This window comes from Aspergillus viridinutans, assembly GCF_018404265.1.
Source record: "Aspergillus viridinutans IFM 47045 DNA, scaffold_1, whole genome shotgun sequence".
In the NCBI taxonomy this organism is placed as follows: domain Eukaryota; kingdom Fungi; phylum Ascomycota; class Eurotiomycetes; order Eurotiales; family Aspergillaceae; genus Aspergillus; species Aspergillus viridinutans.
In genome coordinates, this window is record NW_025091217.1 from 2,417,101 (window position 1) to 2,434,046 (window position 16,946).

At 49.7% G+C, this 16,946-nt stretch overlaps 8 protein-coding genes across 8 annotated transcripts; 4 read left to right on the forward strand and 4 right to left on the reverse strand.

Moving 5' to 3' along the window:
• Positions 1-295: 295 nt before the first annotated feature.
• On the forward strand, positions 296-863 carry Aspvir_000723 (PaaI family thioesterase; the record flags this gene model as incomplete). The annotated part of the gene is made up of 2 exons (XM_043265857.1): positions 296-391; positions 450-863. 2 exons carry the CDS (start codon positions 296-298, stop codon positions 861-863), a joined length of 510 nt encoding a protein of 169 aa, XP_043121792.1.
• A 432-nt stretch (positions 864-1,295) lies between these two features.
• Positions 1,296-3,097, reverse strand: Aspvir_000724 (secretory pathway gdp dissociation inhibitor; the record flags this gene model as incomplete). The annotated part of the gene is made up of 8 exons (XM_043265858.1): positions 1,296-1,384; positions 1,439-1,696; positions 1,752-2,306; positions 2,359-2,704; positions 2,767-2,794; positions 2,854-2,913; positions 2,976-3,000; positions 3,052-3,097. 8 exons carry the CDS (start codon positions 3,095-3,097, stop codon positions 1,296-1,298), a joined length of 1,407 nt encoding a protein of 468 aa, XP_043121793.1.
• A 701-nt stretch (positions 3,098-3,798) lies between these two features.
• Positions 3,799-4,686, reverse strand: mrpl4 (mitochondrial 54S ribosomal protein uL29m; the record flags this gene model as incomplete). The annotated part of the gene is made up of 3 exons (XM_043265859.1): positions 3,799-3,918; positions 4,078-4,244; positions 4,320-4,686. The coding sequence occupies 3 exons, from the start codon at positions 4,684-4,686 to the stop codon at positions 3,799-3,801; spliced, it is 654 nt and encodes a 217-aa protein (XP_043121794.1).
• Positions 4,687-5,615: 929 nt separating this feature from the next.
• Aspvir_000726 (NOT2/NOT3/NOT5 family protein) lies at positions 5,616-7,697 on the forward strand (the record flags this gene model as incomplete). Its single annotated transcript, XM_043265860.1, has 7 exons — positions 5,616-5,838; positions 5,909-6,053; positions 6,162-6,679; positions 6,733-6,797; positions 6,856-7,121; positions 7,186-7,540; positions 7,602-7,697. The coding sequence occupies 7 exons, from the start codon at positions 5,616-5,618 to the stop codon at positions 7,695-7,697; spliced, it is 1,668 nt and encodes a 555-aa protein (XP_043121795.1).
• Positions 7,698-8,025: 328 nt separating this feature from the next.
• On the reverse strand, positions 8,026-9,068 carry gtmA (gliotoxin thiomethyltransferase; the record flags this gene model as incomplete). The annotated part of the gene is made up of 4 exons (XM_043265861.1): positions 8,026-8,411; positions 8,474-8,530; positions 8,583-8,621; positions 8,687-9,068. 4 exons carry the CDS (start codon positions 9,066-9,068, stop codon positions 8,026-8,028), a joined length of 864 nt encoding a protein of 287 aa, XP_043121796.1.
• A 988-nt stretch (positions 9,069-10,056) lies between these two features.
• On the forward strand, positions 10,057-13,934 carry Aspvir_000728 (condensin subunit SMC2; the record flags this gene model as incomplete). Its single annotated transcript, XM_043265862.1, has 6 exons — positions 10,057-10,083; positions 10,150-10,167; positions 10,228-12,459; positions 12,510-12,884; positions 12,938-13,611; positions 13,670-13,934. 6 exons carry the CDS (start codon positions 10,057-10,059, stop codon positions 13,932-13,934), a joined length of 3,591 nt encoding a protein of 1,196 aa, XP_043121797.1.
• A 734-nt stretch (positions 13,935-14,668) lies between these two features.
• Positions 14,669-15,384, forward strand: Aspvir_000729 (CUE domain-containing protein; the record flags this gene model as incomplete). Its single annotated transcript, XM_043265863.1, has 2 exons — positions 14,669-14,950; positions 15,067-15,384. 2 exons carry the CDS (start codon positions 14,669-14,671, stop codon positions 15,382-15,384), a joined length of 600 nt encoding a protein of 199 aa, XP_043121798.1.
• A 356-nt stretch (positions 15,385-15,740) lies between these two features.
• On the reverse strand, positions 15,741-16,807 carry psf2 (DNA replication protein PSF2; the record flags this gene model as incomplete). The annotated part of the gene is made up of 3 exons (XM_043265864.1): positions 15,741-15,849; positions 15,907-16,499; positions 16,694-16,807. The coding sequence occupies 3 exons, from the start codon at positions 16,805-16,807 to the stop codon at positions 15,741-15,743; spliced, it is 816 nt and encodes a 271-aa protein (XP_043121799.1).
• Positions 16,808-16,946: the final 139 nt, after the last annotated feature.

Here is a 16,946-nt window from a genome sequence, read left to right on the forward strand (position 1 = left end):
AGAATTCGATATTGATACTATTCGATTCGATATCCCTACTATATAAGAATTCGATATTGATACAACTTTTAATGTTGTGTGGAGGTAGTGGCAATAGGTAATACATGTGGCAAACGGTAAAAAAAATCCAAAAGTCCTTTTTGTACAAATAGTCCGCCGTACATCCCCCTCGGGTTGGATATCCAAGCTGTCCTCGTAGACAGAGAAGACTCTCTTTAAGAATAAAAGGAATCGGCACAATCTCCTCGCATCATCTCGTTTCTCATTATAATATTTCACCCTCAGACTTGGAACCATGTCCTCATCAATTAAAGCACCATCCAGAAGCCTGGATCAATTCGAGGAGCTCGTCTATGAGTACTCCGCATGGATGGGCCAACATGATCAGGAGGTATAGTACCACCCTCACCTCTCAATAACCCCAGATCGAAGTCTAACCAAGCGTCCAGCATTGGGACTTTGATCCCCGCGCCTGCAATCTCCGCTTCGAATCCGCTACCCGTGGCCCCCCAGCACAAGTCTCATACCTTCTCACCGTAGCCCCTAAACACTGCAATTTCTCGGGTAATCTGCACGGCGGGTGCGCCGCCACGATCATCGATGTCCTCTCCACCACTATCCTCCTGGGCATCTCGAAACCAGGTTTCTTCTCCCTCGGTGGTGTCAGTCGCAATCTCAAGGTCACTTATCTGCGACCCGTGCCGGTGAACACGGAGATAAGACTGGTATGTCAAGTTATCCATACGGGGCGCCGGTTGGCGCTTTTACGTGCGGAGATCTCGAGGGCTGATAATGGGGATCTGTGCGTGCTGGGGGAGCATGAGAAGGCGAATACTGATCCGGAGTCAAGCGGGAAGATGTGATGTGCGTTCTCCATTTGTCCCGGACTTATATAGATAGCTTGTTAGTATTCTGCTCTATCATCGAAATTCCGGTGTGCTAGAAATAGACTGGGGCCATGAAACTTGGCTCTGACGAGAATCGATTTCCTTACTGCGAGACTGAGGTATTATAACCAATTCAATTTCCAGCCTATTGACAGCAATTATGACCAAGAATTTGCCCGCAAAGCCGCGCTGAATTTCAACATATTCCAGGTGTGCACTACCGCAGCCTGTCAAAACAGCCAGAAGCAAAGCGAGTGTGTGTGTGTGTGTGTGTTCCCGAATGCTAATGGTTCATGGTGGATGGCAATGACGAACAGGAATCCAAAAGATATTACGGCCCACTTCAGCAACATCCAAACACGACACTATATTATTGAAGCTTCATGCCGGGCTAAAGCACCCTCACGTCTAATCCTCCGCAAGTCTCTGGTCCTCCCGAAGACCCTCAACAACCAGGTCTTCACCTGTGACCCGCTTGTAAAGGTCCCGCACGTCGTCTGTTTTGACCATTAGCAACTGTGACACGGCGGAAATCTTCACTGAGGTCATACCTGTTGTTGTTTCAAAGTGGGAGGTAGCATCGTAGCTTTTGGAAATGAAGATGTTGTCCTTCTCGCCGCTCTCCAAAGGTTCATAGAGAGGAATGGGAGGACCGAAGAACTTCTCTTCTATCTGGCCCAGACGCTCGAATCCGGGTTCCAGTTCCAGGTGGTGGTTTGCATCAGTCTCAGCGATAGTAGAGACAATGGCGATGTAGTAGCCCTTGGGGCAGACATTGTGGGCGGATGACACCATGGCAATGTAAATGTCTGATTCTGATCAGTAAAGCCTTGAATCCAACACACTTGAACTAGGTCCACTCACCGTGTTTCCTTCCAACCTGAGACTGAGGAATGATCAGCTGCAGCGAGTCGCTGCCATCGGTCTTTTCAATGGGGTGCTTCAGGATGCAGATGGCCTTCAGGAGATACCCGGTGACCCGGACCTTGCCAGGGAAGTAAGACGGGTCCGCGATGATCTTCTTTGTCTTGGTGGTAAACTTCATGGCCTCACTATTGTCCTCGCGATCCTTCATGGTTGCCTTGATTCCAGAGACCTTGCCGTTCTCATCGTACAGAACCTCGTCGACGCTGGTGTTGAGCATGTAGGTGCCACCGTAAATGGCAGACAGACGAGCAAATCCCTGAGGAAGCTCACCCAGACCATAAAGAGGGTAGATGTATGGGGACTTTCCGTACCGGGCCATCGAGTTGACGTACAGTCGGATACGATGGATGGTCTCGACGGCCATCCCATTTGTTGTGATATACCCATCAGATGGGTAAAGCGCCATGGAGTGACCGACAAAGTCGCGGGTGTTGTCCTCGAGTCCGAACTTGTCATAAACCTCCTTCATTGTGCACTGAGCGACGTTCAGACCTGAGCCCTGTATATTAGCAATTGAAATAGATGTAACATTGTAGAGACAAACCCTGGTGAGTAGAGGGGTCGTCCTCCTTGAATTCACCAACCCACTCCAGGAACTTCTTAGCTCTTCTCTTCTCGAACATGCCCATGAGAGATGAACGTAGAGCTTCACCAGCATCCGACGGCACCTTCGCCACAGTAGCCTTGGGGCCCTTTCCTTGCTGGACATAGCTGCCAGCAATCTGCTTGAATTCAAGGTATCTCGTCACATCCGTGGAAACCAAAATATTCGTGAGTTCACCGTTTGCCATCAGCAGCTTCGGGACCAGATCAATATTCCAATCGTTGACTCGTCCATACTTCTTCCAGGGTTCTTCGCCGGGGCGGACGTTGCCGTATTTCTTAAATAGCTGTACAAAACAGACAAGGCATCAGCAGATGTCAAAATAGACTGAATGAACGACAGACTTACAGTTTCAATGTTCACTGAAGCAGCCTCTCTAAAAATCGTGTCAGTAGGATGGGACGTGGTTGATCGGGTAGCTACCCCAGTTCTTACCCTCCGTAGTGATCGTTGCGATCAATGTGGAGCACCTTGTTGCCCTTGACACTGAGAACACTGCACGCAATATCAGTTCTCTATTCTTCAGGCCGAGAAGATAAATCTTATCAAAGTCCTACCCAGAAAGCACACATTCCGTCAACCCTGCGAGGGGGTTTTAGCACTACAGCTGTCAAACGGCGGGGTAATACATACCAGTGCCGAGCACTACAACATCATACTCGGGGGCGATCTCTTCCATGATGAATGGTCGGAACGCGTGCAAAACACTAACAATAAAATAAGCAAGGAGGAGTGGAAGTCGCGTGAGATTGAGAGAAGATAAATATGGAGAGAGGCAGGATACGGAGACACTGAATGTTGCGGTGAGTTTGTAGTTAGCAGATAGTTTAGTCGTAGTGGTCGAAGAAGCTAGTCTGCTGGAAGCCCCCCGCGGATCATCAACCTAAGGACCAGCAATTGGGATTGGGCCCACAAGGGGGTGAGGATAAGTACGCCGCTCGCTGTCTTCATATTAAATGAGCTTGGAATATGAGGCCCACGATGATTGAAAATTAATTGATAATTAATCAAATCACATAAAATACTGACCTCCTGAGTCCTGACTATCCCCCTTTTCAATGGCGCCCGAATCTCAGGCCAAAACAGCTTGAAATAACCTACAGACGCCCGGGGACCTAAACTATTGGCGCTACGGAAATTGGCACCGTGCTAACGCAAACGTACGTTTAAGTAGATAGATGGCGAGTACAAATATGTGCTTGGATGTCTACTAATTGATGGCTTGACAAAATATACGACGACCCTTTCGCAACCAAAGGGATAAACAAAGATCGATTTATAGAAAATAGTACAACTCTACAATATAGTACATTCCCTCATGTGCAAACCATGTCCATACAACATGAAGTCATTGCACGAGCAGCTGCCAGTTGTCAATACCTACTCCTGATTATCCTCGTCTTGTGGGCGATATCCGTTCTTGTAAAGTCGCTTCGCATCTTCCCAAGCGTACCACCTCTCGCGCAGAACGTGCTTGATGCCATTTTGTGTAACGCGGATCTATCATCAGGAAGAGAGATTAGTGAGACGTGCTCCCAAGAATAACATTTAGCGCATCAGTACCGATGGATCCAAGTCATTGAGTACCCATTAGATCCAATTTGCGGGGAAGTTAAAAAAATATGAATGTCTGGACTGGGAAAGGTATGAGAAACTCACGGTTCTGTCTCTTTCACTGGCTTCCCATTCTCCGTAACCCGCTTTCAAACGCTGTCTCTCGAGATTGGACGTAGCTATGCGATTACGCTCCTTGACACAGACCCACCAGAGGCAGTGAAGGTCTTCCCACGACTTCTCCCGAAGTTCCTGAATGGACCAGGAACGGCCTATTTGAAGAGCAACAATTAGCAAAATCTGTGCCGACGAGAAATAAAGGTGAAAACAGGTGGGTGAATACGAACCGTGAGCAATATCATATTCCGGTGTGCTCAATGCCGACCTATCTCTGGGGAAAAACCCCCAGAGTCCGTGATCCGGTGTCGCTTCACGCTTCTCGATTGCCGCGGGGGAGACAGGCTTCGGCAATGGGTACTTTGACACACCCAACTTGAATCTGGGGCCTGTACGGTGAATAGCTGAGACACCGCGGGTCTTGTTCAAGTCACGTCCACGGCCAGCGACGGCGGCGGTCGAGGAAAAGGACGAGCACTGGACCGGGGACCGGATCAAGGAAAAATGGAGAGACGGTGCGAGGTAGGGAGGGGGCAGTTCGACCAGCGGAAAACCCTGACACTGGCGAGTAAGCCGTGCGACCGACTGGCGATGCATATTGAACGAAGTTGGCTGACAGTCACTCCTTGAGGGGAGACCCGCAAGACGAGCTTTTTGCGGCGTGGAATTCAAAGGCAGGAGTGGACCTCCGCGAAAGGGTCACGTGGTATTAGCCGCCATCCCGTTGACAGCGAGGAATATGTGCTACACTCTGTACAACAGTATCTAGTGTCTTAAGCATACAGGGAATGAACCTTGGTTACTATTGTATCTAGCATGAATTTCATCTGGAGGTAGCCGTCTTGAAGTTTCAGGTGATGTCGATTGGAGGTGACGGCCACGGAGCACCAACCATTTCTCGTATATCGCCATTGCTTCCAGCAAGAAACAAGAGGACCTGGGGTCTTCTCATAGGATAGTTAACGTACCACTCTCTTTGCTATCATATAAAAATTCAGTAAACTAACTAGTCTATACAAGCCTTTTTTGGTTATCAAAGTCGGCAGAAAAACCTCTCCAAACTGAAGAGAATTAGGCGGTTAATCCTAATGGCCCGTGCGTTCCCTTCACAAGAAGCGCGCGTTTATAGCCACTCCACCTTCCAGTAACAGAGAAGTAGTCGCCGCATGAGGACTGTGGTGAAGCAACACTGTTGTTTAACTACTCTCTCTAAACTTTCATGATCCCTTGCTCCTTTTCGCCTTACACACCTTTCACTACACAGATTACTCCTTGAGGGTCAGACACTATTATGAACAGGCCAGGTACGTGTGCGTTCAATTCTTTCTCTAGAGTCTTGCTCCGCTATAGCAACGCCGACTGGCCACTTTTGTGCGATGAATCCCTTTCATGTATCATTTTCTCGGCGTCAGGGATGTAGACCCACGGTGCTCGGTGAAGAGGAGAATTTCCTCAGTGATTTTCATGATCCAATTGTCGCCCTCCCACGCTACGTACCCTCGATCATATTCAAGACTTTGAGCGCCATGGACGGACGAGCCATCTGGCTAGCCCTCTGGGCCTGTCTACTAGAGATTGCGCCGTTGCTTTCGATCCACTGTTTTGTTACGTTTGCGCTAATCAACCATTACTACTTTTCAGGACCCGGCCCACAGCCTTTGAGAGGCATGTCTGGCTTCCCCGCACAGCAACAAGCACAGGCTCGAAACGCGACACTGGCCTCGGCGCGCTTGCCTAACGGAAAACTCGGTGCGAATCCATTATTGCTACATCCCGAAGCTGTATGGCATGAATCATTGCTGATCAGGAGTGTTGGCAGGGAGCGGCGCCAACTGGAATTTCAACTTACCTGTTGGCGGGACACCAGGAATACAAGGAAACCAGCAGCGCAACGTTGGAGCTATGGGGACATTTGCACAAAGTCTTAGTGGGGGATCACAGCCTGCTACACCACTTGATCTATCGTATGTCTGACACTTTCTTCCCCCTCGAGAGAGGCGTCAGTGTTTGGCAAATTGCCAGCCCAACTCTTTTTCCCGTTTGATTCCTACCACTAACATTTGTCCTCGCAGAGACTTCCCTTCGTTATCAGGAGCACCTCAGCAATCTCAGACTCCAAACCCAGGGCTAGTGTGGGGTCAGCGTGCCTTGCAGCAGACTCCGCAGAGGCAGCAGCACCCGACATCTCAAGCACCTTCACGCGCCCCTCAGACACAGTCGCATCATCCGCAGCAACAATCACAGCCATCTCACGAAGATGTATTTCCCTCTGGTGCTCAATTCGCAAATCGTTTAGACGACTTTCGAAATGGTGGACAGGGTATTAGTGGTCAATTAGGAGGTTCTGGACAGCCACAGACAGGCAACATTGAGGAGTTCCCCCCTCTCGGACGTAATGTCGCTGCGGATCTCGGCCAAGATCGCAGAGAATCTTTGATGCAAAGCGCTGGACTCGGTAATTTTGGCGGCTCAATGCCTTTCACTGGCGCAAACCAGAACCAGTCTGCTCAAAATCGCAACATAATTGGAGGGTCGATCAATGGACAAGATACTTCGAGAATGATGTCGCCTACAAATGCGGGTTCGGCAGGTATGTTTATTAATTTTTCCCGACGGCGAACAGGGTGCTGATCGCTTTCTCAGCCATCGGAAGCTCACGCTCACCCGTTAACCAAGGAGCAAATGGAGTTCCTGGACCGGAAAAAGAGGTTAGGAGTATCTGCAACTCGCACCCATTCACATTCCCTTGCTAAATTCGGTATGCAGGACTTGAACGTTACTACGATGGCGAATCAGCGTAATTTCACAGAGCAACAGCAGGCGCAGCAACCGCAGGTTGCGGCGGGCGAAGCACAAGACGTCGCTGCAGCAGCGCAAAACACTGAGCAGCCACCGCTTGCTCAGATGAGCGAGCTCGACAGGTTCGGACTCGCAGGCTTGCTCCGGATGATCCACAGTGACAGCCCCGACGTCGCGAGTCTTGCAGTGGGTCAAGATCTGATGACTCTCGGTTTGGATTTGAATCAGCCTGAGTACGTTGTTGCTGTTATGACACAGATGCTTTTCCTTTGCGTTACTAACATCTATGGTTCGAAGGCCCCTTCACACCTCTTTTGCGTCCCCTTTCGTCGCATCCATGTCGGCCGTTCCTATGGAACAAAACTTCTCCTTGCCCGCATGTTACAGTGTTGCAAATATCCAGCCTCTACAGACCCGTATACCCAGCTTCAGCGATGAGACATTGTTTTACATATTCTACAGCATGCCTCGTGACATTATGCAAGAGCTAGCTGCAGAAGAGCTGATGGGCCGCAAGTGGAGATATCATAAGATTGAAAGATGCTGGCTTACACGTGACGAGACGTATCCCGGTCCTGTGGATGTCGAACCTCGCGTCAGCGAACGTGGCGTTTATCTGATTTGGGATCCCACTACCTGGAAGAAGGTTCGGGTATGTATTCTTGGCCCGGTTTCGAATCCATCCTGGAATGCTAACCACATGGTATCAACAGCGTGAGTTTATTCTTCGCTACGAGGACCTGGACAACAGACTGGATCACAACAGGGGTCTTGCGCGCCCTCTTGGATTTCCTCATCAAGCTTCATGATTTCTGGTGGAAGGACAGTTTATGTTGTATAAGCAACGGCGTTGGGTTGACTACCAAATTTCTCTGATGCGGTTCTGGTGTTGTCGCCGGTGTTCTACTCCCGAGCAGTCAGGTGTTTTCCGGCCTTTTGTGGCTTCTATGGGAACTTGGGATATCTGACATTGATCTCTTTTCATGGTACTTTTGTCAGTGTAGACATTTGAAACTATGAAGTGATGCCTTCAACCATAAAAATCCGGGTCTTGCTCCTTATTATAGCCACTTAATCGCAGATGCCTGACCCGCTACCACATACATGTGGATCTCGAGCCATCTTGGATCTTCTGTACTAAGCCTTGAGGGCCGTTGTGACGAGAGCCACCGCCTTCAGAGGAACCTGTTCACTCCCCCCATAGTTATCTTGCAAATATCGCCGCAGCACCATTGGAACATCTTTCTCGTGCAACTCTCGCTGTTCCTCAGTCCAGAACTTTGGAAGCAGATAAGGGATTATCATCCTGCAGACTTCAAGGAATTCACTGATAGGCATGGACGTCTCTTTCGGCACAGCGGTGACTTTGACGTCCCTAAATCCTACCTTCTCCAATTCAGACTGGATGTAGGATTCCGAATCCCAACCGGTACTGTGAAGAGCGAGGAACTCTTCCTGTGTTGGGAATGGGAGATTTCCGGGCATGGTCTCAATGGCGGCTTTCATGATTGGTATCCAGGTGACTGTTCATTGCACTTATAGTCAGTGTTTGCTTTCGAGGGTGAATGTGCTCGATGTCACATACATCTCTGCCATGTTGAGGTTGCGAGTATACCGCCGGATGCGAGGATCCTGAAACACTCTAGCATCATTTATTAGACAGATTCTCTTATGTCTGACAGGAGATCAATTACCTTTCAAGGCGGCGTTGGCGTCTGGGAAGCTCTGGAAACCTAGTTGACGAGGGCGATTGTCAGCATCCCCTCATAACTCTAAATGGTTTCTCGTAATAGCATACCGAAAGAAACAAAAACATGCGTATAACGCGCATCTGGAAGCCCAGTGTCTAGCGCATTTACGATCTTCGTTTCAGCATTGATCCATCCTTCATCTTCAAGCCTCTGCTTAGCATATTCCAACATGCCCTCAGACAGATCACCACAGGTCAATTTCCAAGTTTTCTTTGCTTCATCATCAACTGTGTGGTTGAGTACGCTGGAGACAGCTCCAATCCCGCAGGCATTGTCGAGGACAACCAGCGGCTTCTGGCTGGGATTAGCCACGCCAGAGTACTCGACCAAGGTCTCAGCGTATAGCCCAGTGAGCTTTTCGGTGTACTTGTACCGGTCAGTAAACTCCTTGGCCTGGAACATATTCTGGAGGTAGTCTATCTTGGACATTTTGAAGTTGAAGAGCGAGTATAAGAGATACGACAAAGAGTTTCAAAGATAACAGCAGTTGATCTGGCGAGAAGAGACATTCCCCTTCAGACATTCTGGAGACTTTATACCCCGTCATGATCATATAATCTGCTCATCAGCAGATGCGCCAAGGGCAAACATGAGGGTTTGAAAGTGTCCGATATCTCTCCGCGAGAACCCCGGCAGGTGGGAACAGGGCACTCGTGCGCATAACCGGTAACCTGACTCTTAATACTAACCAGTAAGAGAATCTATTTATCATTCACTTGGGGTTGCATTGGTGCTCTATGTAAGGTTGTTCTCCCTTACTACGTTGGAAAAGAACCTTTGGTAAAAACCCATGCGGAGACATGGAAAAATGAAAATAAACAGCCATTCCTTCCTCTAGGGGATATTTTGAAACCCGCTCTAGTCTCTGAGAAATGGATCAAATAGTTGCTATCTTACTAGGAGTACATAGCAGTGATAGCATTGAATAATGAAGGGCTGACTTTGGGTGTGACAACATGTGGGAGATATACTTCGTACAGATGGAACCATCGAGTACCCTTAGAGCTAATCATGGGGTGGATGATTAAGACTAGAACTGTAGAACTATCACACCTAAGACGCTGGCCTAAGACACTGAACGAGAAGCAGTCAGCAACATCTTTTCGATCATTTTGACTTGTACGCCTTCTGATCATTGTGAGTACTCATTGGGAACAACAATGTGAGGCAGTACTACCAGCCTGATCATGTGATCCAAACCCCTCCATAGCTTACATCATCAAAATAATCCACGCTATCCCTATATTAGCAAAGCATAAACATGGCTACGGTCGGCCAAACACCGCCGGCGCGAAAACAGTCGGGAGTCGTCAACGTTTGCTCAGATCAACAACTGCTTGGTCGTAAACTGTCCTTCGCTATCACCATCCCATGCGCTTAGGATCTAGTTTCTTGGGGCTGGATCGAAGTCGCAACCATGAGGGTCACAGAGATTGTCATTGATGTGAGTTTTTACTGTCAAGATCGATGAATCAATTGAGTCGTTTATGGCTGACTTTGATGCTGATAGGGCTTCAAATCGTACGCTGTGCGTACAGTTATCTCAGGATGGTATGCGCTTCTTTTGTAACGGCTCTATAGATTGCAGGCTGTCGTCTACGGCTATTTTCGAATATTATTTTGTGCCACAACCGCTGGAAGGGAGCTGACCATTATGCGCAGGGACGAAGCATTCAACTCCATCACTGGGCTGAACGGCAGTGGTAAATCGAATATCCTGGATGCTATCTGTTTTGTTTTGGGAATTACGAACATGTCAACTGTTCGTGCGCAAAACCTTCAGGATCTCATTTACAAGAGAGGCCAGGCTGGTGTCACCAAGGCTAGCGTGACTATCGTCTTCGATAACCGGGATACCGCCAAATCGCCCATCGGATTCGAAGAGTATGCGACCATTTCTGTTACTCGCCAGATCGTCCTTGGAGGCACCAGTAAATACCTGATCAACGGCCATCGTGCTCAACAGCAGACAGTACAGAACCTCTTCCAGAGTGTCCAACTGAACATCAACAACCCAAACTTCCTGATCATGCAGGGTCGGATCACGAAGGTCTTGAATATGAAACCCGTGGAGATTTTGTCAATGATTGAGGAAGCGGCTGGTACGCGTATGTTCGAAGATCGACGGGAGAAGGCGGTCAAAACAATGTCCAAGAAGGAGTTAAAATTGCGGGAAATAGAAGGCTTATTGAAGGAGGAGATTGAGCCTAAGTTGGAGAAACTTAGAGCTGAAAAGCGAGCATTTCTTGATTTTCAGCAAACACAGAACGACTTGGAGCGATTGACCCGGCTGGTGGTTGCTCACGACTACCTTCGAAGCGGGGAGCGGTTGCGAGTGACGGGCGAGGAATGCGAGAACAAAGGACGCAAGATGCAAGCGCTCGAGGAGAACGCCGCCAAGCTCAAGAACGAGATCTCTCACTTGGAAGAAGATATGAAACGGGTCAGAGCTGCTCGTGACAAGGAATTGCGAAAGGGAGGCAAATTCCAGGCTCTAGAGAACGAGGTCAAGTCGCATTCGCACGAACTGGTCCGACTGACCACGCAATTGGACCTTAAGAACGCCAGCGTCTCAGAAGAGCAAGAGAAGCGGGAAACAGTCAAAAGGACCGTCAAGGACCTCGAGAAAGTTCTCAAGGAAAAGAGGGAGGTCTACGACAAACTACAGGCGGAATATGATGCCGCAAAATCTGAACTCGACGCCCAGACAGCCGAAGTCGAACAAAAGGAGGAACTGCTTCAGACATTACAGACCGGCGTTGCATCCAAGGAAGGTCAAGAAAGTGGATATCAAGGGCAGCTGCAGGATGCCCGTAATCGCGCCAGTGCAGCGGCAACCGAGCAAGAGCAGGCCAAGCTTAAGATCGCTCACCTGGAAAAGAGAATCAAAGAGGAGGAGCCTCGAGCCAAAAAGGCAAAACAACAAAATTCGGGACTCCTCGACGAACTGGAAGGCTTAAGAGCTCAAGCGAAGAAGCTGGAAGCAGAGCTCACAAGACTCGGCTTTGAGCCTGGAAAAGAAGAGCAGATCTACCAAGAGCAGTCGGAACTGCAAAGAGACATTCGAGATTTGCGCGAGAGAGCCGACGGGCTCAAGAGAAAAGTGGCAAATATCGACTTTACTTACACAGACCCCCACCTGAATTTCGATCGATCCAAGGTCAAGGGCTTGGTTGCTCAGCTCTTCACCTTGGACAAGGACAAAATTCAGGCCGCCACTGCCCTGGAAATTTGTGCCGGAGGCCGTCTTTACAACGTCGTTGTCGACACTGCGGAGACTGGTACGCAGCTCCTTCAGAATGGCAAATTGCGCAAGCGTGTGACTATCATTCCTCTCAACAAGATCTCCTCTTTCAGAGCTTCTGCGGAGAAGATCGGGGCAGCGCAGAATATCGCGCCGGGCAAAGTGGACCTCGCTCTGTCTTTAATCGGTTACGATGAGGAAGTCACTGCGGCGATGAACTATGTCTTTGGCAATACCTTGATATGCCAGGACGCCGATACCGCCAAGAGAGTGACGTTCGACCCGGCTGTGCGAATCAAGAGTGTCACGCTGGAGGGAGACGTCTATGATCCATCCGGAACGCTGTCTGGTGGTAGCTCACCCAATTCAAGTGGTGTTCTTGTCACCCTGCAGAAGCTAAATGAGATTACACGGGAAATGAGAAGCAAGGAACGGCGTCTCGCAGCCTTAGAAGACACCATGAGAAAGGAAAAAAAGAAGCTCGATACTGTCCGCGCTATCAAACAGGAGTTGGACCTCAAGAGCCACGAAATCAAGCTGACAGAGGAACAAATCAGCAATAACTCGTCCTCATCGGTAGGTTGTCCAACTGGTATTATTTTAGGCGTATTCTGACTTTGGGGCAGATTATTCATGCTGTCGAGGAAATGAAAGCAAACATTGAGCAGCTGAAAAAGGACATTTCTGACGCAAAAGCTCGTCAGGCCGAGGCGATGAAAGACATCAAAAGGATCGAAAAAGACATGAGTGAGTTCAACAACAACAAGGATAGCAAGCTGGCAGAATTGCAAACTACGCTGGATTCTCTCAAGAAGAAGCTTGCCAAGAACTCGAATTCAGTCAAGGCCCTACAGAAAGAGCTCCAAAACTCGAGGCTTGAATCTGAACAAGTTGGCAGCGATTTGTCGGCGGCAGAGGAGCAGTATGCCGAAGCTGAGAATACGCTGAAAGCTCAGATGGAAGAGATCCAGTCCATGAAGCGCGAACAGGCCCGAGTCAAGGTTTGAAGAGAATACTCATGTGTCGTCTGCGTTAAGCTAATGCCGTTCCTTAGGACGCTCATGACATCGCACAAGCGCAGCTTGAGGACGAGAGAGCCAAACTGACCGGCTTCGACGAGGAATTGCGTGAACTCGAGGAGGCAATCAAGTCGAAGAACTCCCGGATCACCGAAGAGGGACTTGAAATGCAGAAGCTTGGTCATCAGCTTGAGAAGCTGCAGAAAGACCAGCAGGCAGCTGCCCAAACGGTTGCGCACATGGAGGAAGAGCATGAATGGATAGCAGATGAGAAGGACAACTTCGGCCGCCCCAACACCCCTTACGACTTCAAGAGCCAGAACATCGCGGAATGCAAGGCTACCTTGCGAAATGTCACCGAGCGATTCCAAGGCATGAAGAAGAAGATCAACCCCAAGGTCATGAACATGATCGATAGCGTGGAGAAGAAGGAGGCCGCTCTGAAGAATATGATGAAGACTGTGATCAGAGATAAGCGCAAGATCGAGGAAACCATCCTCAACCTGAACGAATACAAGAAGGAAGCTCTCCACAAGACCTGGACCAAAGTCAACAGTGACTTTGGTCAAATCTTTGCAGAGCTACTGCCCGGCAGTTTTGCTAAATTGGACCCTCCTGAGGGCAAGGATATCACCGATGGTCTTGAGGTCAAGGTGTCTCTAGGCAAGGTGTGGAAGCAGAGTCTGACGGAACTGTCTGGTGGTCAACGGTGAGTTTTGACATCTGTGATGTGTATTCGCCGAAGCTGACATGTCGAACCCTTGTAGATCGCTCATTGCCCTCTCACTCATCATGGCACTCCTGCAATTCAAGCCTGCGCCAATGTACATTCTGGACGAAGTTGACGCCGCGCTGGATCTGTCTCACACGCAGAACATTGGTCGGTTGATCAAGACCCGTTTCAAGGGCTCTCAGTTCATTGTTGTCTCTCTGAAGGACGGCATGTTCCAGAATGCCAACCGTATCTTCCGGACGAGGTTCAGCGAGGGAACCAGTGTGGTCCAAGCTCTGACACCGGCTGATATGAAATAATGAGGGTTTTTGCCGTTTGTTTTCTCCTGTCTATATTCAAATGCTTGACTTTGTGTTGTTCAGGGATATGGTTTTCGAGTTGTGCTTGGGCTTACTGGTTCGGATATCGTCCGTGATCGGCCATACTGGATCTCGGAGGTGGTGTTTCTAGGGTGATATACATGGTTCTTGGATGAGTCTGCTTTGATTCCTGGTGATGATGAATGCATAATGATGACTATTTCTCAATCCCTCAAAGAATAGCTAAATGATGAGAATCAGTCGTCCCTTGAGGATGACTTTGGAATATCCTCGCAGCCGTAATGACTACTAAGTCTAGCAGGTATATTTCTTGTTCAGTTTCCATGCCAGTGACCACTTCCATTATCGAAATCCCTCATTCTTGACAAGATCTCAATATAGAACCACGACGTCCCCAATTTTGCGTTGCTTACGGGCCAATTAAGCCGTCTGTTCCGCTGGTCGGAATAACCACTATCAGATGTCTCCGAGTTCCGTCATCTGTCCACCGCCACCTTGCGGACGAGCATCACTATCTCCGGAATTTGGTCATTTCCTGGCACCTGTTCATTTTAATCGTCGTCCAACGTCAAACCTGACAATTCCTTCGGTGTGCTAAATTATTACTTTCACTTAATACTATCTCTTGCATTTACCTAGCCACGTGTCACGCGCAATACATAAACTCTGGTCATATACGCGGGTCGTCCTGATCAGTCATTCAGCCGACAACAATGCCCGAGGAAGAACCATCGCTCAACATCCCGTCGCTGCTCACTCTAGCAGTCGTTTCATTCTTCGTTATCAGATGGTTCCTTAAACGCGACGGTAGTCCCGATGCAGGCGGCCCACGGACCCGTGGTCGCGGGAATATCGTCGACCCAGCCCAGGTGGAACAAATAGCTCAGATGTTTCCTCAGCTCAGCACTCGCGAAATCATGTGGGACTTGCAGCGCAATGGCGGGAATGTTGCAGCGACTACGGAGCGAATTCTCAGTGGACGTGGACTGGATATGGTACGTACCGGCGATTCCCCTATCTGTCTATCACCCGCGCAATGCACACGATGCGCCGTGCGGGCCCGTTTCGATTCTTATTGAAACGACTGAAACTAATGAGATGGTGTGCATAGCCACCACCCTCTTTCCAGCCTGCGATCGTTCTACCCTCTACTACTGCCGCTGCGGCAGCTGCGCAGCCCTCGTCGACATCCAGGGCTTCCCTAAAGTCCGACGGCGAGGATCTGATTTCTCGATATAACCTCAGCTCAAAAATCAATGGTAGTGCCGACGCTACTAGTGATCAATCATCGCAGAGATCGACGAGCGGATGGTCGCAGAGCAAAGAGGAGCGACAGCGCTTGTTGCAGAAGCGGAGAGACGATATGATCTTGGCAGCTCGGAGGAAGATGGAGCAGAAGCAGCGGCAGGCTGACAATGTTTCGGCTTGAGGGGAACGGGGAAAAGAGATTTTACGGTCTTCATTTCGCATTTGTAAGGATACTTTTTTCGTTGTTCTTTGCTCATTCTTATGCGGTGTGGGACATTATACCATTTCTTTCTACTTGTCGGTCTAGCCAAGTTGGGACCTCTAGGTTCAATCCAGGCAGTTTCCTGTGAACAATTTATCCGTGTCTTTGCAGTCTGAGCGTCGCATGTTGATGGTGTTGGGTGGCAGGATATTTGCAATTGCTTGGAAAATATAGGGTATATATACATTTGAAACTCGTTCAATCGCAATAGCTTGCGCCGTGTGTCCTTTCCATAACTCCATAATGCAAGAAAAAAGCGAATCGGAAAAAGGGCTCTAGAACTCCATCTCGTCTTCATCGTCCTGGGTGGCATCATATCCTCCATTGGCCATCTCTTCCGCCATCTGCTCCCGCCGTGCTTGCTCTTTCGACGCACCGATTTTCCTAGAATGGTGTCAGTTGTTTCCTCTCTCCCCCGAACCAAGTAGGAGACCGCCATACCTGAGTCCATCTACGACCCCGGTCACGAATCCTCTCGACTCGCCAATCTCCATGGCCCCAACACCCGTGAGAGCCACTCCACCTCCGCCGGCGGCAGCAGCATCCAAGACGTCCACACCAGAGCGTATCTTCGCCATACGCACCTCCCGCAGCTCCTTCAGCAACCGCCGTATCTGGTCCGGATCCACCAGATCGTCACTCGCCGCGTCGAGAAGCATATTGCCCACCTCCAACCAATGGTACGGTAATGACGGGGGCTCGCCAGTTTGTGCATTGTCCTGCGCAATATTCTGCGGTAAGAATGGCGGCGAAGGAAAGTATCGCTGGCCATCCGGCGTATGACGCGCCTTGGCTATCGGTCTCTGTCCACGGTTGCGGTCGCGGAGGCTCGGCTGCCCGGGCAGCGGGGGAGGCGGGGAAAAGGCATTCTCGTATTCGTGATGTTGCGTTTCGATCTCGAGGATCAGGGAGAGGGGCTCAGGGTGAAGCCATGCGGGGGGGAGGATGTTTGCGCGGCGCTGGCGTTTGAGGAGGAGGGCTAGCCACAGCGGGAGGGAGGCGCGACGGGGAGGTAGGAGCGGTTCGACTTGACCCTGTTTGAAGGTATGCTTGTTAATTCATGAATTGAGGCATGCTTGCCGAGTTGATTATGCTCTCTGGTTTGTGTATTGTACTGAGTCCCTGTCGCGCAATGCCGCGACATGGATATCCCCGCACACGCGACATATCGGGGAAGATAGCAATTTCGACGGCGCATAGCAGCAAAGCAGTCTGTCCGGCGACTTACACCTAACAATTCGAGGCCCTCCAAGCGTTGACGAGGGAGAACTGTAACCATCTCCATCTCCGCTAGGAAGGCAATCTCCGGGGGCGTGATGCCCCGCGGAAGAGGAAAGGCCATTGAGCCTCAGGTTTTGTGATCCAGGAAGAATTTGGACGGATGGCTATTGATGGGCAAGGTCCCTCTGAGAGCGAATTATCGCATCGAGTCTCTTTGAAATTAGGGAAATGTAATTATCCTCTGATACATGCGCTTTGGC